The 24,121-nt window shown below is 46.9% G+C and overlaps 1 protein-coding gene and 1 long non-coding RNA gene across 4 annotated transcripts; both read right to left on the reverse strand.

The window, feature by feature from the left end:
- Window positions 1-740: 740 nt before the first annotated feature.
- kif11 (kinesin family member 11) lies at window positions 741-21,818 on the reverse strand. 2 transcript variants are annotated; one of them, XM_042009886.1, is made up of 27 exons: window positions 21,646-21,818; window positions 21,356-21,451; window positions 16,291-16,420; window positions 16,086-16,183; window positions 15,927-16,005; window positions 15,581-15,766; window positions 15,381-15,505; window positions 15,199-15,289; window positions 14,976-15,121; window positions 13,687-13,783; window positions 11,696-11,791; window positions 11,379-11,467; window positions 9,738-9,825; window positions 9,576-9,649; window positions 8,018-8,132; window positions 7,663-7,734; window positions 6,838-6,973; window positions 6,568-6,740; window positions 5,496-5,621; window positions 5,241-5,396; window positions 4,772-4,911; window positions 4,533-4,693; window positions 4,339-4,457; window positions 1,561-1,783; window positions 1,212-1,372; window positions 1,017-1,127; window positions 741-944 (listed from the first exon to the last, which is right to left on the reverse strand). In XM_042009886.1, exons 2-27 carry the CDS (start codon window positions 21,427-21,429, stop codon window positions 834-836), a joined length of 3,177 nt encoding a protein of 1,058 aa, XP_041865820.1. In that variant the 5' UTR covers window positions 21,430-21,451; window positions 21,646-21,818; the 3' UTR covers window positions 741-833. The 2 variants fall into 2 exon arrangements, with proteins under 2 accessions (XP_041865820.1, XP_041865819.1); XM_042009885.1 differs by having other exon boundaries at window positions 741-947.
- Window positions 21,819-22,272: 454 nt separating this feature from the next.
- On the reverse strand, window positions 22,273-23,711 carry LOC121655327. Of its 2 annotated transcripts, none has more exons than XR_006013161.1 (3): window positions 23,540-23,711; window positions 23,263-23,464; window positions 22,273-22,660 (listed from the first exon to the last, which is right to left on the reverse strand). It is a non-coding gene; the product is annotated as an uncharacterized LOC121655327 (long non-coding RNA). The 2 variants fall into 2 exon arrangements; XR_006013160.1 differs by lacking the exon at window positions 22,273-22,660 and adding an exon at window positions 22,974-23,189.
- Between the last annotated feature and the right edge of the window lie 410 nt (window positions 23,712-24,121).

Here is a 24,121-nt window from a genome sequence, read left to right on the forward strand (position 1 = left end):
TTCTGTTTTGAAAAACCACTAAAATGACCTGAGAATTCAAAGCAGATCAAGATGGACCAGGTATGATTCTGACTCACCCCAAATACAAGTTTTAAAAATCAGGAACTGGGACCGGCGGGTTTTTATGAGCTCTTAAGGAAGAAGGAGATTTTTGTGTAGAACATGAGGGGAGAGGCTTCGAAGTTCGCTTCAGTTTCTGAATCTAAACTGGAGAAAAGCTGATTTCCCGGTTACATAAGAGCGGAAACGGAGCAACAGCGGTTCATCTGTGGAGGGATGAGCAGCGGTGGACTCATCTCGGAGAGGATACGGGTGGAGCAGCAGCGTTGAGGCGGAGCTGCCCTCCGTCCGGCTTCCATCAACATGTTTTATACGTGGGGAGACGGACAGCACTGATTTGGAGACAAACATGTTTCTAGAATGATGCTGGTTGCAAGCAGAAAATGGGGGCGGAGCCACGTCAGGTTCAGGTGATGGAGGCGGACGAATGGAACAGAAAGGCGCACCAGCTGGGACGAGGTTTGTTAGTTCGTAGCTACACAAGTAGAAATGTTTGCTTCTTATCAGACCGGGTTATTTTCCATTATTGTTTTTAGAACTTTACTGGTAAAATGTTCCTGAAGCGGAATATTTTAGAGGTTTCTACGAACCGGAACAGAACAAGGACGCGGTTTTCACGGAGGAGGAGCTAGCCGCTGCGTACGAGGAAAAGTTCAGTAAAAAGAAAACGTAGAATGAGCTGGAATCCATGTCTTTATTTAAACTCAATAACTGATAAAACTGGAAACATTCAGAAGGCTCGGAGACGACGGGACAGACAACATGGTGGCGCCTCAGTTCTGGCAGCGAAGCGGCAGCCGGGATTTCTGAGGCGTCGCTGCAGCTTCGTTCTCGCCGGGTTTTCTCTTGCTGGGAAACTTCGTGTCCTTCTTGCTGCTTTTCTTCTGCTGGAGAAGAAAAAACAGGGTTAATTTGGGTCCTCTAGGATCCAGGTCCGCCTGGTCTCTGCCGCTCACCTTGAAGAAGGGCAGCCGTTTGGTCTGGTTGAAGACCAGGTTCTCGTCCATGAAGGACGGCTCCGTGGACAAACTCTCATTACTGTTGCTCGTCTCCTCCTCCAGAGAGTCCTGCACCCAGACAGAGAAGGTTGCATTTTACCGGGACAACGTCCTCAGATGACGGTGGACGTTCAGGAGAAGACGTGGACGTACCTGCTCCACCTGGCTGAGCTTGTCCTCCTCCTCCTGCTCCTCCTCCATGGCCGTCTGCAGCTCCTCCTGCTGCCTCCTCAGGCTCTCCAGCAGCTCGCAGCGGCTCCGCGACCTGTTCAGCTGACGGGGATACACAAACTCCCGACGCTGGGGGGTGGTACCTGAAGGCAGCACCAAGAGAAGGAGATAAAGACATTAATTCCAGCCGAGGAGCTTCGGACCCTGAACGTCCCCCAGCAACCTGACAGGGACCAGGACCTGAGGTCTAGACCAAACCGGTCCGTCGGAGGTCTGGACCAAACCGGTCAGTTGGAGGTCTGGAAAGTGGATTTCAGGATAAAGGTCTCACCGGTGGGGACGTCCTGCTGCAGCTCGTCCTGCAGGAAGTTGTGGACCAGCTGTTTGCTCCGCTCCACGTGGTCCTCCATCTTGGCCCGCTGCTGGTCCAGGACGGTCCGATCCAGAGAGGTCTGGTCCTGCACGGACTGCAGAGCCCGCCTCGCCTCTTCCTGCCGGCCGTTCAGTTCCTCCTTGGCCGCGTGGAGCCGCTCGGTGACACTCGTCTCAACGCTCTGCAACGAGAACACAAAAACCTTCATTTAGCTCGGAGCTACGAGGAGAAAACAAGCAGGACCAGGAGCTCCAGGAGCCAGAATCTGAGCCGTCCTGCAGGAAAAGGTTCAGGAACATTTTCAAGACTTAAAAAATCAAATTAACAGAACCACTTTGGATCTGAACAAGTCCTGTTCCTTAAATAAGAGCCGGAGGTCAGAGTTCACCCTCAAACCTGGAAGAAAGTTCCTACCACTTCAAAAGTGTCGAGAGGCTGTGTGAATGTAAACAGAACCAGAAACTCTTCAGCTCATATTTCATCCCCAGCAGATCAGAATCTGATGCAGCAACACGCCTGGAAAAAGTTGGAACAGGAGCAACAAAAGGCTGGAAAAGTACCTGGTACCAACCAGAAACACCTGAAGGAGCATTGGACAACTAACCAGGTTACCTGGTAACAGCTCAGTAACATGACTGGGTATAAAAGGAGCATTTCAGAGAGGGAGAGTCTCTCAGATGGAAAGATGGACAGAGCTTCACCAATCTGAGACTAACTGGATCTAAAACGAACAATTTCAGAAAACTGTTCCTCAGACTGAAGATCCTCCATCTACAGTGTAGAACATCATCAGAAGATTCAGAGAATCTGCAGGAATCTCTGTATGCACGGGACAGGGAAGTCCTTGCAGATTTCAGCAAGACGATGCTGAACCACATCCTGCATCCATCACAGCAGCTTCACAGGAGAAGAGTCCGGCTGCTGAACTGGCCTGCCTGCAGTCCAGACCTTTCACCAGTACACAACATCTGGAGCTTCATGGAAGCAGAAATCCAGCTTTTATTCACACTTAAGAGACCAGACTTCGTTCCAGCTGGAGTCAAATGATTTAGTTTAGGGCTGCAACTTCTAACCTAATTATTCCATTTAATCGATTACCAAAATTGTTTAATTTAAATTTTAGTCACTGGTGCTTCGTTTAAAATACAGTAATAAAAAAAGTCACTTCCTGTCTGTATAAGCTGCTTCCTGTCTTACCTGCTGGTAAGATTTTAGACTTTAAAGTTCTGCTGCTGGTCCAGAAAGCTCTGAATGGTTTAGGACCAACATACACCAGAGACCTCTTGACCCAGTATGAACCTACCAGAACCCTCAGGTCATCTGGATCCAGGTTCTTATCAGTTCCAGAGTCAGAACCAGACATGGAGAAGCTGCATTCAGCTTCTATGTTCCACATGTCTGGAACAAACTCCCAGAAAGCCTCAGATCAGCTGAAACACTCAGTTTATTTAGATCCAGGTTAAAGACCCACCTGTTCTCTGCTGCATGGACTAGTTTTTATTTACAGTCCAGATCTGGATCTGGTTCTTTAAGCTGGAATCTTTAAACTGGATCATGTTTTAATCCTGTCTTTCACTTTATTTCTTGCATTTGATCTTTTTTGTTTTATATTCCTTCTGCTTTTATTTAATTAATTGCATTTCTTTTAATCTTTATTTATTTTCTATTGTAATTTTTAATGCATTTGTCTGCATCCTGCTGGAATGTTTTAAGTGAAGCACTTTGAATTGTCTTGTACATGAAATGTGTTATATGAATAAATTCGCCTTTAGAAAAAACGCCGATCTGGTGTGGCAGCACTTCAAACGAGGACGAGCTGGCTTTCCACGCCACCGCGTGTCTGCAGGCAGCGCCCGGCCGGCGGCCTCAGAACCAGGTGACCCCGACTTTAAACCATGATGAAGCCAGATTGTTACCGTGGTCATTTGGCTGGAATTCACATGGCCGCTAGCCCGCTAACGGTTTGCTAACCCTCCGCGGTTTGTTACAGGCTAAAGCTAGCAGCCCACTCTGAACCGGTCAAATCCTCGCCTGATGAATGAAACCTCGCGGTGTGACGCTGAAAAAGCTTAAAAGAAAACGTGTGTGTATACAACACTAAGGAAAAGAGAGCGGTACGAACGTCTCCGGGAAAAACTCAACTCAGACGGCGGATTTTAGTCAACACGGGATGGACGCTGCCTTCAAGGACGAAGCACAGAAATGTTTTGGGTACATGGAACAAACTGGTTCTGACTGCATGCAGACGGGTCAGGACCTGGTCTGAAGCCTGAAGGCGGAACAATTAAAGCCCCCACGGCTCTAAACGGGGTCTAACCAGGACCACCTCTCTGTTGGTTTCACAAAACTCCAGAAAACTTAAACTTCATCTAGTTTGTTTCATTTGCTCCATATTTTTATTTGATCTTCTTTTATTTTATTCTGGATGACATCACCTAGTGATGACATCACCTAGTGATGACATTTCTGGTGAAATGGAGTTTTTCATTGTTTAAAGTGTAAATATGGAGCAGGACACAACGTGTGTGTGTGTGTGTGTGTGGGTGTGTGTTACAGACTTTTCTACTATGACTGCTCTGTTGGATTTTGGATCTTGGAAGAACCGGGAACACCCTGATCTGACGGATCGGCTCCAGCGGCAGGTTAATGGATTCGCTGAAGCTAACTCGTCTGTTCTTCCTCCAGCGGACCAGCTTCTGGCCTCCATCAGGATCCAGACCAAGCAGAACTTCTTACCTGCTGCAGCGTCTGAGCTTCACTGGAGACCTTCCCCATCCAGGAAATCTGCTCCTGGGTTTGGGAGTCCACATGCTCCCTGGCCCGGAGAGTCCACCCTCGGTGCTGGTCCACCAGATCTGCAGACCGACATGGAGGTCAGCAGGGATCCAGACTGAGCCGGACACATGGTGGAGTGGAGGGTTGCTACGTACCGGATACAGAGCTGTGGAGGTCGGTGCAGTAGCCCTTCATCTCCTCCAGCGCCTGCTGGCTCTCAGCCGTGGTCAGGCGCAGTGAGGAGGCCAGGGAGGAGGAGGTGGCGAGGAGGAGGTCTGCCTGGGCTGAAGCCTGAGTTGCCACTGAGCTGCAGCCGCTGCAGAGTCCAGACCAGAGTCCAGATCAGGCCGTTAAAGTAACCTGATCATCGGGTCATGTTTCATCTCTGACTCACCTGCTGATGTTCTCCTGCAGCTTCGCCACAGGTGTCTGCAGAGCTCTGGAGGCCGAGCGCAGGTCTGCGTAGTCCTGCTGGGTCTGCATGGTCAGCAGGGTGAGCTGGTCCTGCAGGCACTGGATGGTCTGCTTCATGCCCTGAAACCAGCAGAAAACATGCTGATCAGTCACTTTTCCCTCCATCTGTTCCGTTTTAAAGACCATCGGTAGCTACGTTTCCATGGAGACGCTTCATCCATCCGACAGAAATCCCTGATTCCTGCTGACGTGTTTACACGACACATTTTGTTCTGATTGGACGTCCGACCAGATGAGAAGCTCTCCATGGAAACGTAGCCGGTGTTTCAACATGCAGCCGAGAGCGACGCTGGTACGAGTAAAAGAAAAGTATCAGGACACCCTGGTCCAGACCCCAGGAGGACGTGGTCTCCCGGCAGGGATCAGACCAGGTCACCACGGCGTCTCACCGTCTGGTGTCTCTCCTGGGCTTGTCTCATCTCGTCCTCCAGCTTGTCATGTTGGGCCTGCAGGGCACTCAGACCCTGCACGGTGGCCTGCTGCAGACACCCCAGCTCCATCACCAGCTGGCTGAAAAACACCCCCACCTCCTTCATCGCCTCCACCTGAGAGGGAAAGAGACGTTACAGAGGCAGATGGAGCCACTTCCGACTGGTTCTGGAGGAAAACTGGAAGCAAAGACCAACGGACAGGTGTGGACTCACCTGGTCAACCAGAGCTCGCTGAGTCTCCACTGAGGTTTTCAGAGCGTCGCTGAGCTCGCTTACGGTTGATAAACCCATCAGAGTCCGAGCCGTCAGAACCTCCTGCATCTCATGATGGTGCTCCTCCTAGAACACACCAAGTCTTCAGCTAATACACACGTTTCCATGACAACACATTCTCCTGCTCCACCACGGCGACACATTTCCACGACAACACATTCTCCTGCTCCACCACGGCGACACGTTTCCACGACAACACATTCTCCTGCTCCACCACGGTGAAAGAACTTCAGGTTAAATGTTCCCTCTAAAGTTCAGTTTCGGTCATCAGAGAATAAAACAGGATCATTTCTAGAACATCTCTGAACCGGCTGCAGGTGATTCACCTCCGACCCCGTCACCTCCACCAGTTCGTCTGGCTGCGTTCACGCGGCAGGTCTTAAAGCTCAAATCTGACTTTTAATGAAATCGGTTTTACTTGCTCGTTCACATCATCATTTCACTACAACCTTCATCACGGTGAAGCGTGACGGGAGCGGCCCTGACCGACACTCATGTGCAGGGGACAACATCACGTGGTGTTTACGAAAGTTCTGGAGGCTTCACGTAAGTGTGGAAGTTCTTCCCCACTCTGAACCGATAAAATTATCACTCGATGAAAGAAGGAGAGAGCGCACGAACGTTAGCCACGAACCTGCCAGGATGACCACCAAACCCGACCCACATGCCAACCCATGAGAAGCCGCCGCCCCGTCACTGCTTTGGTTTGGTTCATGTATCTGAAGAGACGCTGGTGTTTACGCGCTGTTTTGATGTACAGTAAACAGGAAAAGAACAGCGCAGTAAATATCGTGAACCAGCAGAATTCTGACGTTTGACTTCTGTGACGTCAAAGTCGAATGAAATGCGACATCGTTCAGAGTCGGATAAAAAAAAAGGAAAAAAGAATCGGATTAGCCGTTCAGACGGTCATTAAAAAAATCCGATGAGTCACATACGGTAAAAAAATCCTAACGTGTGGAAATGTACACGTATGTATGTTTAAAATAACGTGAAAAGGTCCTCCTCTCACCAGCATCTCCAGCAGACTCTCCTTCTCCCGCTGACACAGCCCCTCCTGCTGCTCCACCCGCTCCCGACTGCGGGCCACGCCCTCCGCCACCAGCGACCTGACTCCACCCACCAGCGACTCCACGCTGCTCAGGCTGCCCTTCAGCGCCGCCTCGTTCATGACCAGCAGGGAATCTGAGACGGAAACAAGCATCTCTGGTGTTTAGGGTGACCCTCTAACCTGCAGACGTGGAGACCGAAGGTCAGGACCAATCAGGATGGCCGTTCTTACCGATGTGTTGCGAGTAGCTGCTGAGCATGAGGTGGTGTTTGTCTGCGTGTTCCTGAACGCAGCGCTGCATGCTGCTGAAGGCGTCGTCCATCCGCCCAGCGAAGCTCTGCTGGATCTGCACGTTGTGCTGCTCCACCTGGAAGTTTTAGTCCAGACATTAAAAACCACTGAAACCCGATGAGGATGCGTCTGGCTGTCTCTGATCCCGGACCAAGGTGGTGTCCACAGGGTTCAGGTCCAAAACGCTTCATTTTACATAGAAAAACCACCTTCATAAGGACTTAGAAATGTAATATTTACTGGTGACGGTGAGGAGGTTCGCCAGGAAACTTTTTCTGCTCATTTATAAATAATTTCTCTTCTTCCTTCTCAGCAGGAATCCCTGGATGAGAGTTCTGCTGCTGGTTCACCCCTTCTTCCTGTCCTCTACACCCCCAACCAGTCCAGGAAGGTGGTTCGTCCTGGTTCTGGTCCTGATGGAGGTTTTCTTTAGCTAGATAATTATTTTATAAACTGGTCTATATGAGCTCAGTACATTTTAATCTGGACTAACTGGATTAAACTGGATTAAACTGGACTATGATGAATGGGACGGAATCTGTAAAAGAGCCTTGAGATGACTTGTTGCTATTGCTGTTAAGGATTTCTGATTAGGACTGCATCACACCCAGGGTCCTGGCCTTGGGGTGGACCCCATGTCTGGGGCAGACCTGAGACTGGAAGGGGTGATCTCTCCAGGCTTAATCCTGGAGCAGATCTGGGTTTCTGGGGGGCTGAGGGTCTCGGACAGACTCAGTGAACCGTGATGGTGTTTTAGTGTTTGACCTTCAGCTTCCGGTCCAGCTTTGCGTGGAGGCCCGACACGTCTCCGGTGCTGGCGTCCACGGTACTCAGGAGCTGCAGGAGGAAACACAGAAGACCGGTTCAGACTTTCAGCCCAGATACCGAGCTGGAAGACCAGATACAATAAACATGAAGGGGTTTTAAAAAGGGAAGTTTGGCTGAAAATGGCAGAAAAGGAAATGGTGAACGCAGCGATGCATTTTAAGAAAAACAAATGTTTTATAGCTCAGATACAGAAAGAGGACCTGAAACCAGAAAGAACTAAATGGCAGTAAGGCTGCAAACTGGATCCGTCTTTCACAGATGGATCTACATCAGACCGAGGACCAGGACGTACCTCTCCGGCTGTGTTGTAGAGAGATTCCTGAACGGATGTGAGCTCCGAACAAATGAACTCCTCCTGGATCAGCTTCTCCTTGGTCTCCTGCAGGTTTCTGCTGGTCTCCTCCAACCTGAAGTCACACAGAGACGCTTCAGAAAAACCAAGACCGCCTCGTCTCAGACGGAAAAACCAAGACCGCCTCGTCTCAGACGGAAAAACCAAGACCGCCTCGTCTCAGACAGAAAAACCAAGACCGCCTCGTCTCAGACGGAAAAACCAAGACCGCCTCGTCTCAGATAGAAAAACCAAGACCGCCTCGTCTCAGACGGAAAAACCAAGACCGCCTCGTCTCAGACGGAAAAACCAAGACCACCTCGTCTCAGACGGAAAAACCAAGACCGCCTCGTCTCAGACGGAAAAACCAAGACCGCCTCGTCTCAGATAGAAAAACCAAGACCGCCTCGTCTCAGACAGAAAAACCAAGACCGCCTCGTCTCAGACGGAAAAACCAAGACCGCCTCGTCTCAGATAGAAAAACCAAGACCGCCTCGTCTCAGACGAAAAACAAAGACCGCCTCATATCAGATAGAAAAACCAAGACCGCCTCATATCAGATAGAAAAACCAAGACCGCCTCGTCTCAGATAGAAAAACCAAGACCGCCTCGTCTCAGATAGAAAAACCAAGACCGCCTCGTCTCAGATAGAAAAACCAAGACCGCCTCGTCTCAGATAGAAAAACCAAGACCGCCTCGTCTCAGACGGAAAAACCAAGGCCGCCTCATCTCAGACGGAAAAACCAAGACCGCCTCGTCTCAGACGGAAAAACCAAGACCGCCTCGTCTCAGATAGAAAAACCAAGACCGCCTCGTCTCAGACAGAAAAACCAAGACCGCCTCGTCTCAGACGGAAAAACCAAGACCGCCTCGTCTCAGACGGAAAAACCAAGACCACCTCGTCTCAGACGGAAAAACCAAGACCGCCTCGTCTCAGACGGAAAAACCAAGACCGCCTCGTCTCAGACGGAAAAACCAAGACCGCCTCGACAGTTAAACAAAAACTAAACTGAGGTGATGGTTTTTGGAGCCAAAGAGAAACGATGAAAGGTCACCACAGAGCTTCAGTCTATACATCTATAAACCACCAACCAGACCAGAAATCTGGGTCTAGTGATGGACTCAGACCTAAACTTTGAGAACCACATGAAGGGAACCACAAAGTCAGCCTACTATCAGCTTAAGAACATATCAAGGGTAAAAGATGTGATGTGTCAGCAGGACCTGGAAAAACTAGTCCAGCTTCCATCTTTAGTCGGCTTGATTATTGTAACAGTGTTTTTACAGGTTCTACCTAAAACATCAGTCAGACACCTGCAGCTGATCCAGAACTCTAATAGAGACGCTTTAAATCCAGGCTGAAGACCCACCTGTTCTCTGCTGTATTTCAGTAGCTTTTCCAGATCTGCATGTGTTTGGTTTTAGCTGGATCATAAAGACGTTGTTTCATCTCGTCTTCCTGGTAAAAGCTTAAATAAACCAAAATAACTTCTTATCCTTGCGAGTCAGAGTTGTGTACCTGTGCTGCTTCTCATCCAGGTCCGCCGTGCACTGCTCCAGCAGAGTCTTACTGTCCATGAACAGCTCCGTCACCTGCAGACAGGACGGAGGACGAAGACGCAGGACGTCAGCTTCATTCCATGCCTCATTCAGATCTACGGTCAAACAGACCACGTCCTACCTTCTTCAGCTCCTCCTCCATGACGGCGATCTTGTCCACGTACTCTGAAATCTGCTCCTCATGGGAGGTGATCTGAGTTGTCATGCTCCTGTAAACACACACTCTTCATCATCATCCTCCTCCAAACAGCATCATGTCAGAAATCAGCTTCAACACGTTTCCTGCAGCATGTCGGACACGAAGGCAGAAACAAACCTTCTGACTTCTAAACAAACTACAAAAACTTCTAATTAAATCTGCAGAGAAGCAGATTAAAAACCTGAAATGGGCGGAGCAACGAGATAGTTTTTATTTCTGTGTCAATCTCGAAGCTGGATTATTAAACTTTCCTCCAACTGGTTCCAAGCTACTTTAGGTTTCAGGATAAATAAACTATTTTTACTGACTTCCCCTCGATGACTGAGGGAAGACCTGCGGGGTCTCTGTGTTAGATCAACGATGCCTGGCGTCAACACGCCGCTGTGGGCTGCGAACACGACTCACCCTCAGTGGCGTTCAGGGTCATTACATGCAACCATTCCACCTTCTGAGGTGTTTACTTTCCTCTGAGCGCCAGTGGAAACAACAGCAGCGAAGCACAGAATGAGTTGGATCAACACAAGTGTGTTTTGTTTTTTAATCAGGAGTCTGGAGCTTTTTAAATATTTCCTCCACACTCTTCATTAACAGACGTTACTGTGACGGTAAACCAGCAGGATCCTCCAGCAGCAGCTTTTACGTTTCATTTCCAGCCTGGTCATGAAACAGAGCTGAACGTCGTCTGAATGCAGCTGCTGCTGCGAGAAGACCAAGCCTCATATGAGAGGGTCTGACCAGCACCGATAAACTCCCTTCATTCACCTCCGTCTCCAAAAGTCTCCAATAACACCAGAAAAACTCGCTAGAGGGTCTGAAAACTCGCTAAATACAACCACAAAGTCGCTAAGTTGGTAATAAATTCCCAGAAGACCCGCCTCTTTCCACACATCAGCCAATCACGGTGCTTGTTCGTCCCGCTCACACACACATTGGCTGTCGTCTTCTACGTTGGTGTTCGTCTCCTTTTCTAAGTGTGTGGAAACATCACACTGGACCAGGTTTACTCCACCCAGGGAGGAGCTTACAAGGTCCTTCTACACCTCGGCACATCTGACCACATCACTGTCATGTTAACACCAGCATACAGACCACCAGTTAAAGTCACCAGACCAGTTCTCAGAGAGGTACGAGTATGGCCGGACGGGTCCCTGGAGGTACTTGAGGACTAGTTTATCACCACAGACTGGAGTGTGTTTAAACAGCCTACAACAACACAGGCCTCCAGGAGAACACAGATGTCTACATCACCAAGGGCACTGATGATGTAACAGTACTCACGACCATCACTGTTCTGGCCAATCAGAAGCAAGTTGACAGGAGAGGTCCACAGGCTGCGAAGGCTGAAAACGCTGCCTTCAGAGCAGGAGATGAGGAGGACCAACCGGTCCCTCCGCATCAGAGAAGCCAAGAAGCAACCAGGAGGATAGCTCATCGCTTCAGAGACAGAAGACACACAGAGCCTGTGGCGAAGGATGCAGACCTTCATGGCCTACGAGCATCACGGATGAGGATTATCATCTTCAACCGTCATCAGGTGAATAAAACAAACCAACCCAGACTTACTCGTAGTTTTCTGATGATATATAAACTCCATTTTTGTCCCGCGTGGCAGCCAGGTCGCGTTTCAGACGCTCGATTTCCTCCGTGTATTCCTGAGTGGAAAGAAAAACCAGGAACAGCTGAAATGACCTTCCCTGACACTAGAAAGACACATATGACTCAAAGACGTGGTGTCAGGGTTGGACATGTTGGACATGGGTATGAATGGAGCTGATCTCAGGTGTACGGTCGGTTAAAGTGAAGAAGAAACCAGCTGAAAAGTTCTTCATGTTAACTGTTCTCTGCGGCGTGGACTGAGACGAGTTCTGCAGCTGGTCTACCTTGATGAGCGTCCTCTTGGTGAGTTTCTGGTTGACTTCGGGTTTGTTCATGATGTTCTTGGCTCTGCTGGCGTACTCCAATGTGCTCAGAGTCTCCTGCATGGAAAAGACAGGAAACCATTACAGTGGCTGGAGTTTTTGGTTTATTTCCACACACAATGTAAATCATCTCCTGTTAAATGATGAAAACTCAGCAGCAGGATTCAGGTGTTTCTCAAACCCCTGTGGAACCAGCCAGGTACCCCTCACCAACGCTGGGCCTCCCGGTGGGGGGACCTCTGTGTACACCACCCATTTACTCACATTAGTAACCTAGAAAAAAAGGTTGTAAACGTGTTAACTCATAGCTAAAAATGAAATTGTCCTCCGTTTTTCCCTCCAAGCGCTGGCACACCACCACCAGCCATGTTTACATGTTTAAATGGACACGTGTTCAGATTCAAAGCCTGAGTCCTGAACCAGGAGGCAGGACTGGGCTTACCCAGACATTCAGGATCCTGATCAAGTACTACGAAACTGGTTATGAGATCAGTAATTCAACGCAGGGTTTTCCATCTGGATCAGAGCGTGCTTATATAAAAGGGGCGGAGTTTGCAGTGTCTGACCAATCACAGACATGGAGGAACCCTGCAGAGCAGCTACTTCACGGTGGAGGACAAGACCGTTATTCTTCACAAGTATGAAGAATTAAACACATCGTCCAGATCAGACCTGGCCCATACAGCCTAGTTTCCACCAGCAGGTCGGGATGGGACGGCTAGGGTAAACCGTAACCTTGTTGCGTTTCCATAGCAACTGTAACCTTACCTGAGAGGCGGCGCATCAGTCAGATAGTGATAGACGCCTCAGCCACGTTACAGCATGACGCCATCGCAGCGCAGCGTCTTCCTTAAGGCAGATTTATGCTCGTCGTAGCTCCGCAGAGGCTCAACGTGCACCTCTTCCAGACCTGACAGCACTCCTGCTATGCAGACGGTTACAGAAGAACTCCCTTGTGATTGGTCGGTTTGGGATCACGTGTTGCCGGATATCTGGATCTTCTCGCTGAATTTGTGTGGTAACCAGCGTTTTTAAAAACAATAACCAGTGGAGCTGATGAGAGGCTGGTCGAATTATCTTTTTTGTTTTCTTCCACAAGCTAATAAAGACTGAACCATACTGGACGCCATTGTTGTTTTAAAACAGAAAATACCTGCAGAACCTAAGCTAACCATCAAAAGAACTGGTGAGTTTTCTGGCTGATGCCACCCCTGCTGCCACCTTCAGGTTAGGAGGAGAAACTGCAACACGACACCAAAATGACGTGTTCCTCCTACGCTCGAGTGGAGAGCAAACTCACTATCGTCAGCCACGCCGTAGCCGACCGCACGCAGACGTCTTTATACAAACGTTTTATTCTGAACCAGGAACCGGCTCTCAGAAACCTGATAAAAAACCAGGTTTCTACCATCGTTATATCAGGGGGTCGCTCCAACATCAACCCCCGCCACCCCTAGAACATCAAGTTTATTTTATTAATCAATACCAGATATATTTCTTTATTCAGTCATTTATATTAAAATGACTTTTTAAAGAACCTGCATCCATCAGCTGTGAATGAAAACCAGCGTTTCCCCACCGTTACGTCAGGAGAGTCAAGCTTGTTATTCAGCTTGATGGATCATTTCAACGTTTCCTGAAGAAAACTGCTCCGTTCCTCCTCCTGCTGAGGTTGAATTTCCTCGTCCGCCAGCTGGCGTGTCCAGCTCCATCATGGTAAAGAATCCAGAATTTAATCTTTTAGACCCGACTACCAACGCTCAACGTCATGAAGAAGTCAGTCAACACACCTGAAGAGTGAAGGAGCACCTGTGTGAGACCTCCATGAGGACCCAGACAGACCTTCACCGTCCTTGCTGACAACATTTTATGGCTTTAAATGCAGAAAACAACAATAAATACAAGAGAAGCAAAACCTGAAGAAACCATTAGAAGAGTTTATTTCCACGTACCTCCAGGTTGCTGGAGGACGGAGACACGGTGGCAATGATGGAGGTCCTCGTTCGTCCTCCCAGTGAGTCCTGAAGGATTCTGGTCAGTTTGGACTCTCTGCAGAAGAAGCATGAACAGAACCGGGTAACCCGTGTGAAGACAAGCAGATCATCCTTCCTTCTCTTATTCATCCATCTGCACCCTCCCCCTTTCATCCTCCGTTCATTTATCCATCCTTTCATCATCCTTCGATCCATCTGAAGGAGAGAAATGAAGGAGAGACCAGAAGGGTCTCTATGTATATTTACTAAACATCAGGGGTCTTCAACCTGCGGCTCTGGACCTTCCACAATGCCTCTAAACACGGGGCTAAAATATTTTTTTAAATCCATCTTTCTTGTCATTAGGTTGGAAACCAGGGATTTTCCACAAATATCTACGTCCCTTAGAAGAAAGTCTGTTTATCCTCTTTTATAAAGGTTTTATGTTTTTCTTTATTTTAAAACCTAAAAATGGAAATAAAAATGTGGTTCTTAAAAATAACAAACATCCTGTGGTGGCTCTTCATTAAAAATATATATTAAGTTTCCTTTTTGAAAAGTCTGGTAACATCTGCGTCTCTAAAGGAGTTTTATTTAGCTGGCTGAGGGAAAAATGTCTCTTTGGATTGGAAAGGCTGCAGACCCCTGCACTAAACACATAAACAGGTTTAGCAGCAGTTTTCTCTTTAAACAGCAACAGTTAAAATATTTCTTCATATATAAAACCACATATTTATGAGAAAGAAGGATGAAATGTTCAGGATTTACTAACTAAAAGGTAAAAAGTCAGCAGGATGAATTTAAAGCTGTGAAGCTGCTTCCTTCTAAACACAGAAGGAACAATATGTGATGAATATCAGCATCAGGTGAACAGACAGAAAGCAGGATGAGAATCTCACAGCTTCTAGATGGTGAGGAGAGAGAAATATTCACAATATGCACAATAACTTCCATCCATGGACCTGCAGCCTCCGCTACCGGGAGTTAAGGGTTAACATCTGGTTTCCGGGTGTAACGTCAGGTCTGTAGATGTAACTATAAACATGTGTGGTATCCACAGAAAGTCCAGAATCTCAGCTACCAGCTCAGTAAAACCCTTTCTATCACCAACACACACAGTTAAGACAACATGTGTATATATATATATATATATATATATATATATATATACACACACACACATGTTGGTGTGTGTGTGGCCGACATTTCCTCCTGGAAAACCACTGATGAGCAGGTTTCATTGGCCTGTCCCACGTGTCCAGACTGACCTGTAAGGGACGTGAGGCCTCTTCTCCACCAGGGCGGTGATGACCCGTCCCAGCGTCAGCAGAGACTGGTTGATGTTTCCTGCTTCGCGAGCTCGTTTGTCCACAGCACCTGAACGGCCGATATTCTCGCTGCCGGCAAGATCCACCTGGACCAAAGACGGAGGTTTGAGAGTCTCACAGAGACAGAAGCAGGAGGATGTTAATAAACAAACCAGCTAGTTACCAGGTTGAGCTTCCCGATCTTCACCAACTCCTCTCCGTCCAGAGAAATCTCCTTCATGTGGATGGTGACCGAGAACACAGAGTGGGAGCGACTGTAAACAAAAAACAAAGTCCAGTAAATATGACGACAAAGTCCGGTAAACCGCCGCCACGCTCAGATCGTCATGCATCTCCTCTGATCACCTGGAGTAGGCGTTCATCAGCGTGGAAGCCGTCCTCCTCTTGGCGGCTCCTCTCTCCAGGATCTGGTAAACTTCATCCTTGTTGTGGACCGTCACCTCCTCCAGACCCTTGACCACCACACCGCGCTGCAACACAAGCACCACCGTCAGAAAATGGACGACGCTGTGGCGTCTGGACAAAGCTCGGACGGCCGGTAGAACCTTATTGCGTGGGTCATCGAAGAGCTGCAGCCGCTCGCTGACGTCCTCGGTGGGGCTGAGAAGGTCAAAGAGCTCCTCGTTGTAGATCTCCAGCAGGGAAACTTTGACGGAGAATTCGGTCCCGTTCTCGGCAAGTTTCTCAAAGATTTGATGCAGCGTTCGCGGGATGATGCCGGCCAGCGGGTCCTTAAGAAGAAACCACAAGTTCTGAGCTTTGACCCAAAGTTTGCTCTAGTTCAGGTCTAAGCATCCCACAAGATTACTGTAATAATCTGACCGATTCAGATTATTACAGTAATCTGATTACTCCCAGGTATCCGATGCTGATGCCCAGTGGTGAACTGACCTCCTCCCAGGTGAACTGCTCGTCCGGACTCCGCTCTCCCTCCATGGTGAAGGTCTTCCCTGTTCCGGTCTGACCGTAGCTGGAAGACAGGTTTCAGTTTGTTCATCAACGTTTGGGTTTAAACTCCAGACTTCAGCTTTGGTTCCGGAGGAAACTCACGCAAACACGGTGCAGTTATATCCCATGATGACTTCGTCCAGGATGGGACAGACCACGCTCCGGTAGACCTCGATCTGCTTGGCGGCTGGGCCAAACACCTGAGGACGGGAGAGATCAGGTAGCAGCAAGGAGCCACGTTTCCATGGCAACACAATCCAACCAAACATAAACGGGAGGACCACCAATCGGAATCAGCTAGGCTCACCATGTCAAACGTGTAGGTCTTCCGGGACGCCTTGTCGTTCATGCCTCCCGTCCTCACCATCACCTCCTTCCTGCTCTGATCGCAGTCAATGACGCCGTACGACGACTTCCGCTCCACCGTGTTAAAAGGTCTGAACGGAAGCACCGAAATATCCTCATTATCACCACCATCATCATCATCATCGCCATCATCACCATCACCACCAACATCATCATCATCATCGTCACCACCACCACCATCATAACCACCATCATCATCGTCATAGTCATTATCACCACCATCATCATCATCATCGTCATTATCACCACCATCATCATCGCCATCACCACCAACATCATCATCATCACCGTCACCACCACCACCATCATAACCACATCATCATCGTCATCATCACCACCATCATCATCACCATCACCGCCACCACCATCATCATCGTCATTATCACCACCATCATCATCGTCATCATCGCCATCATCACCATCACCACCAACATCATCATCATCACCGTCACCACCACCACCATCATCATCGTCATCATCACCACCATCATCATCATCATTATCACCACCATCATCATCACCATCACCGCCACCGCCATCGTCATTATCACCACCATCATCATCATCATTATCACCACCATCATCATCGTCATCATCGCCATCATCACCATCACCACCAACATCATCATCATCACCGTCACCACCACCACCATCATAACCACCATCATCATCATTATCACCACCATCATCATCGTCATCATCGCCATCATCACCATCACCACCAACATCATCATCATCACCGTCACCACCACCACCATCATAACCACCACCATCATCATCATCGTCATTATCACCACCATCATCATCGTCATCATCGCCATCATCACCATCACCACCAACATCATCATCATCACCGTCACCACCCCCACCATCATAACCACCACCACCATCATCATCATCATCATCACCACCATCATCATCGTCATTATCACCACCATCATCATCATCACCAACATCCTCATCACCACCGTCACCACCCCCACCATCATAACCACCACCACCATCATCATCATCATCATCACCGTCACCACCATCATCATCATCACCGTCACCACCAACATCATCATCACGTCACCACCACCATCATCATCATCACCACCATCATCATCATCACCACCATCATCATCATCACGTCACCACCACCATCATCATCATCGTCGTCATTATTACCATCACCATCTTCACCACATCACCGTCACTACCACCTTCATCATCATCATCGTCACCACCACCGTCACCACCACCACCATCATCATCGTCATTATCACCACCATCATCATCGTCATCATCGCCATCACCACCAACATCCTCATCATCACCGTCACCACCACCACCATCATAACCACCACCATCATCATCATCATCATCACCGTCACCACCATCATCATCATCACCGTCACCACCAACATCATCATCATCACGTCACCACCACCATCATCATCATCGTCATTATTACCATCACCATCTTCACCACATCACCATCATCATCACCGTCACTACCACCATCATCATCGTCATCATCACCACCACCATCATCACCGTCACCACCACCACCACCGTCACCACCACCACCATCATCTTCATCACCACCAACAACATCATCATCATCACCACCATCATCATCGTCATTATCACCACCATCATCATCGTCACCACCCCCACCATCATCATCATCACCACCACCATCATCATCGTCACCACCACCATCACCACCAACATCATCATCATCATCATCACCACCATCATCATCATCACCACCACCATCGTCATCGTCATTATCACCACCACCATCATCATCGTCATTATCACCACCACCACCATCATCTTCACCACATCACCATCAGCATCATCACCACAATCATCACCACCACCATAATCATCGTCATCATCAACCAAACGGTTGAAGCATCGAGTTCAACCGAGTGGAGAAATGAGTAAAATATTTTCAACTTTCTTTATTTTATACAAAAACAAGACGAGAACGACAGTAAACACGGGGGTGGTGTGTTTACACTGTCATTTGAATTAGGGCTGCGCAATTAATCGAATTTTAATCGCAATTACGATCTGGGTTTTCAACGATCATAAAAATGAAATGGTCCAATTATTTTTTGTCCTTCGATTTGTGCTGTTTTCAAATCGAGCGCAGCTGTCATTGCAGCGCTTTGCTGCAGACTCCTCCCACTGCTGCAGACTCCTCCCACAGCTGCAGACTCCTCCCACTGCTGCAGACTCCTCCCACAGCCCCGACCGCTTTAGTTTTATTCAGAACGAGTTGCAGACACCTGGACACACGGGAGGCGGCGTCGCTCCTTCTCCATCATTTTCTATGTAAACTTGCGCGAGGAAGCGAAAATCGCTGCCCTCCTCCAGCCAAGCGACAGGCGACAGTCGTGCATGTAAAATGTTGCGTTCGTGTACACAGACGTGCACACGGGTGCTTGCGACGCAACACAAAAAAATAGAAAAATGTTCAATTTTTGTGAGTCGCAACTAAATAATCCACCAGCTCCCAAAGTCACAGAGAGACAAACGTTATAAACAAACAGAACTTTTTTCTCATTTAACACAGTGAACAATCCGGGATTTAAGAAACTCATCAACACTTTGGACAAACGGCATCACTGCCGTCTCACCACCATGTTAGTGGACTGTCTCTTTCTTCCCTGTGTGATGAGTGTAGTGAGGGTGTGTGAAAGACGTGGTGAAAGTCCGATGTTTCGCCACCGCTATGGACCTGTGGTAAAGCCGCACCACAGCCGTATAGAAATGTCGCGCTACATTTTATTGACGCGGATTTCAACGTGAAATCGAAATGTCTCCAGACTATTTTTTTCCAGATCACACCAGGCGGAACATGGCTGCTGGTCTGAGACAAACAATAGCTATGGGGACCTGGTGGAAAGAAACTAGTCTGTATTACCACAGTAAACACTTCAAATGTCACCCCCCACCCCCCAAACCTCTTATCTATTATCGCGTTAAATAATCGAGATCTCAGTTTCAATCAAAATAATCGTGATCATCATTTTTCCCATAATCGAGCAGCCCTAATTTGAATACAACTTTACTCAGAAATTCAGACACAAATACAGCAGAATGAAATGAAGAAGCTAAAGGAGGAAGTTTTATCATCATGATTATGTACAAATATTTATAATAATAATAATAATTAAAATAATAATAATATTAAAACTGGTTTATGATAAATGATCAGCTTTATTTGACTTTAATCAGGTTTGTTGGAGCAGGAAACACGAGAAACCTGCAGGACTGAGCCCCCGAGAACCAGCGTCCCACCACCGATACGTGAAGAGTTACCTCATGTAGAAATATTACACAAGTATAACAATTATATAGTAGCTTCATATTAAAATAAACTTAATAAACTTTGTTTTGACACTTCAATTATTGACAGCTCAGAACGCGAGCAGAAACTGGAGAGAAAGAGAGAGAGAGAGTAACAGAGAGAGAGGGAGGGAGAGTAAGAGAGAGAGAGGGAGGGAGTAACAGAGAGAGAGAGGGAGTAACAGAGAGAGAGGGAGGGAGAGTAAGAGAGAGAGAGGGAGGGAGTAACAGAGAGAGAGAGGGAGTAACAGAGAGAGGGAGGGAGTAACAGAGAGAGAGAGGGAGTAACAGAGAGAGAGAGGGAGTAACAGAGAGAGGGAGGGAGTAACAGAGAGAGAGAGAGGGAGTAACAGAGAGAGAGAGAGGGAGGAATGAGTCTTTTAAACCACATGTTCATGTGAACAGTGTTGGAGCGCCTGCTGGCTTCATCATCGTCATCACTACGTTAAATATTCATGTTTTCTGTTTGTAGTTTTTTTTATTTTTATTTCAAGCATATAAAACTTTACGACTACGAACACGGACGACATTTTTCCTTTAATGTCTGTCCTGAACCAAATGCTGCAGAGTTAACCAGCAAAGGTAAAACACGTCATCATCATCCATCCCTCCTCCATCATCCATCATACATCCATCATACAGCCATCATCCATCCATCCCTCCATCATACATCCATCCTCCATCATCCCTCCATCATCCATCCATCCTCCATCATACATCCATCCCTCCATCATACCATCCATCATCCATCCATCCCTCCATCATACAGCCATCATCCATCCATCCCTCCATCATACATCCATCCCTCCATCCATCCCTCCATCCTCCCTCCCAGCAGCGGTGTAGAGAACAGCTGACTGTGTTTTGCTCGTTCGTGGGAGGTTTCTTGATCTTTACTCTGAACTATTTCAGCTGTTAAATTTCTGGTTTCATTCTTCAGGCCCGACGATGGAAATTATTTCCAAATAAAGATTTCATGTCATCTACTTATCAACAAAGGGAAAAAGTGGAACAACGAAAGACGGAAGAACAGCACTGAATAATCATTTAGATGGGTCATTATTGAAAATAAACATGAAATTAATGTATGAATTACTTAAATGTGTCATTAAATATTAGAAATTAATCCATGTACGATGAATCAAATATATAATTAAATTAAATGTAAACCTGTGAGTAGGTAATAAAAGCTGGATAGAAATTCATGATTTATTAAATTCTTCATTTATTAAATGAATAGATTTTCTAAGTAATTTAAATAAATGAATTGAAGTAAAGACGTGTGTAGTTATGTGTACTCCTGAGCTGCAGAGCATCAGGAATTAATTCTGCTCTACAAACGATCCCAAACACTGAAATCAGCTTTTTATCAGGACTGTTACGTGATTATTAAATAATCCATCATTAACTGCTGTATTTATGCAGTTTCTCCTTTAACTCCTGTGTAATATTCGCTAGTTTAGAGGCGTACCGAACCCCTGGGCTTGTTTTTATGACATAAAAAACAGGAAGATGTTTTAAAAGCAAATTATTTCCTGATGGAGCTCAGAGAAAGAAAAACATCTGCTTTCACACATGACACATGAATCTGGTTTAACCCCTGACCGTTAGTCAGAGGAAACATTAACAGCAGATGAACAGCTGCGGTAGCTCCTTACCTGCATCTCACAACCACCTGGATGTTCCGGCCCTTCTCCTCCCGCTTCGCTCCGCTCGCGCTGTGTGAAGACATGGCAGCTCCTCCAAACAGCGGCCTGTGGGCGCCGTTACATGCAGTTAGCACCGAGCCGACACATTCCCCCAGCAGAAGCCACTAAACCTCGGATCACATCTTTTATTCACCATGAAACCACAGAAAGACGCGAGTCTCCGTTGTGTCAAACTAGCAACACGACTACATGTTAGCAAGGTCGCGTTAGCTAAGCTTACGTTATTAGACATAACTTACCGAATAACGATGAACTCTTAGTTTCCTTTATAATCTCCGCTTATAATTCTCAACTTATTTAAGGAGAATTAGCTGAATATTCTGTGGATAGTCCCCTCCAACAACACAATACGTTCCCACACAAAACTTCTCTGGCGCTCTGTAACCTCCAACAAGAAACAGTTCAAACTGTACTTTTAAAATCTATCCCTCCAATAGCAGGAGAGTAACGGCCAAACAAACGATGCTATTGGTCACACTGAGCATGTGATCGGTTTGGCGCAGAGCATCACGGGAGTTAATATGTTATAAATACTCTACTGAAGAGAAACCACCAGGTGGAGACAGTGTTCAGGAAAAAAAACACCAGCGTTTTCCTTTATAGTTTAAATAAATAAATAAATAAATAAATAAATAAATAAGAATTGTTTTCAATCCAGTACAGACTGTATTTAAGGGACAGTTGGAGCACATTATTATTGTACAAATAGTAAAATTAACCATTTCTAAATATTTATTGTGTGTTTCGGTCTACTACTAGTCACTACTTATTCTAATAATCTTATTTTCCCATTTTAACCATCTGTAAATCTGTCAGAGTTGCTCTATTTGTATTTCATGCTGTACACTGTTTATTTATTTAGCCACTGTGAGAAAAGAACTAACAAGCATTAACAGGTCAGTGAACGCACCTCCACGTCTGTCATAAAACGATTAAAGTTCCAGTCTGAAGCCAAACAACCTGACTGGAAAACACACTTCCATGTTTTTATGCTCCTTTTGTGACCTTCAGGCTCAGTTTGAGTCTTTTTCTTCCCATTTTCATCATTCTGCTACAGCTTTGTGTGTGTGTGTGATTGTTTTGTTTGTATCAATGTTTATTTTCATCCATTCCCAGATTCCTGATCCAGTCCTCACCAGCAGGTGGCGGTAATGCACCATAACAGCCATTAACCCCAACAGGGAGGGAATGGTCCAGGTTCTGAGGCGGTCCGGCCAGACCAGTCCTCGGTCTGCTGGGATCCCTGCATGAAACCTGAGACATGATGACACGGCTGTTTAAACACAGAGAAAGAAATTAAAAACTGGGCTGGAGAGGAACCCTGGCTCCTCCACTGTGCAGCAGAGCAGATTTACTTCATTTAATCTTTTCATTTATTTATTTATTTAAGACGTATTATATTCTGTTAAAAATAAAATCAGTCACAGCTAAGTAAAAGGGGTCACCCCAGAAGCCATGAAAGGCTGATAAACAGGACCCCAAAACAAGTACATACACAAGATTTAATATGTACTTTATCCTGGTTCTTCTAATCTAGAAGCTCAGATCTAAAACCTACTTTATGTCTTTTAAAATATGAGTAAAATATTTAGTTTTTGCACATCAGGCATCTTCACACTGAAGCAACCAGAATCATATTTTAAATGAAAACGTATCGTCATTTATTTATTTTTAACTTTATATTCTTATGAGTATCCCAGTCGTTTTTCACTTCGACCCGTCTTCACTCTTACATGTAACACCAAACGTTGTTCCTCCATGTCTCTGGTTTACATCCTGAAACCTGCCAGCAGAACGAATCTCATTTAAACATGACCAGATTTCTGTTTTACTGTCGACCAGGTTCAGAAACACACCTGGACACCGAGCAGAGACCGACAGGTGAGGCTGAAATTGTCACGGTTGAAGCTTGGACCCCAGGTAGAGAGATCACGGTAGGAATTTAGTGAAGAGTTTATTGAGACAAGTGGTGACAGGTCGAATGGGTTCCTTGTAGGTCGAGGCGGAGAGCGGGCAGACAGGGTCCGTGTGAGTCAGCTGCAGTTTCCAGGCAGGGTGCTTGGGAGAGAAACACAGGCAGGTCAGAACACAGGTAAAGTGACTTCAGACTCAGAAGAGAGATCGGCTGGTTACCACTAGTAGTAGCAACGATCCAGCGAAGATTGAAGGTCAGCCAGGAATCTTTATGCAGGTGACGTGATGAGCCCGATTCTCCTCAGCTGCGCAGCCTTAATCATAGGATCCGCCTCACATCCATATAAGGGAAAAGGGGCGGAGGAAGCCCCAACGTGTGGAAACCCATGACAGAAATAAACACATCTGAAGACAAACAACAACAAACCAACAAAAACGAAAACAGAATAAATGGAAACAAAGAGAAAAGAAATCAAGCCTCCGTCCTCTTCATGTCCCTGCAGCACCTGGTTTACGTGAGTCTCACCTGTTGGGGAGTTTTTACTCTCCGTACCCGACCTTCATGTCCCTGCAGCACCTGGTTTACGTGAGTCTCACCTGTTGGGGAGTTTTTACTCTCCGTACCCGACCTTAAGGCAAGCACTGGGCTTTTTCTGGAATAAAAGCTCCTCCTGACGTCAGAAGTGATTCTATATTTACACTTCAGGTCCATGAAGACGTGTCAGTTTGATCAAATAATATTGGTCATTATTTCAAACAATGACTAATTTTATATCGGATGATATTTCTCTTTAATATAAT

This window comes from Melanotaenia boesemani, chromosome 16 (genome assembly GCF_017639745.1).
Source record: "Melanotaenia boesemani isolate fMelBoe1 chromosome 16, fMelBoe1.pri, whole genome shotgun sequence".
Classification (NCBI taxonomy): domain Eukaryota; kingdom Metazoa; phylum Chordata; class Actinopteri; order Atheriniformes; family Melanotaeniidae; genus Melanotaenia; species Melanotaenia boesemani.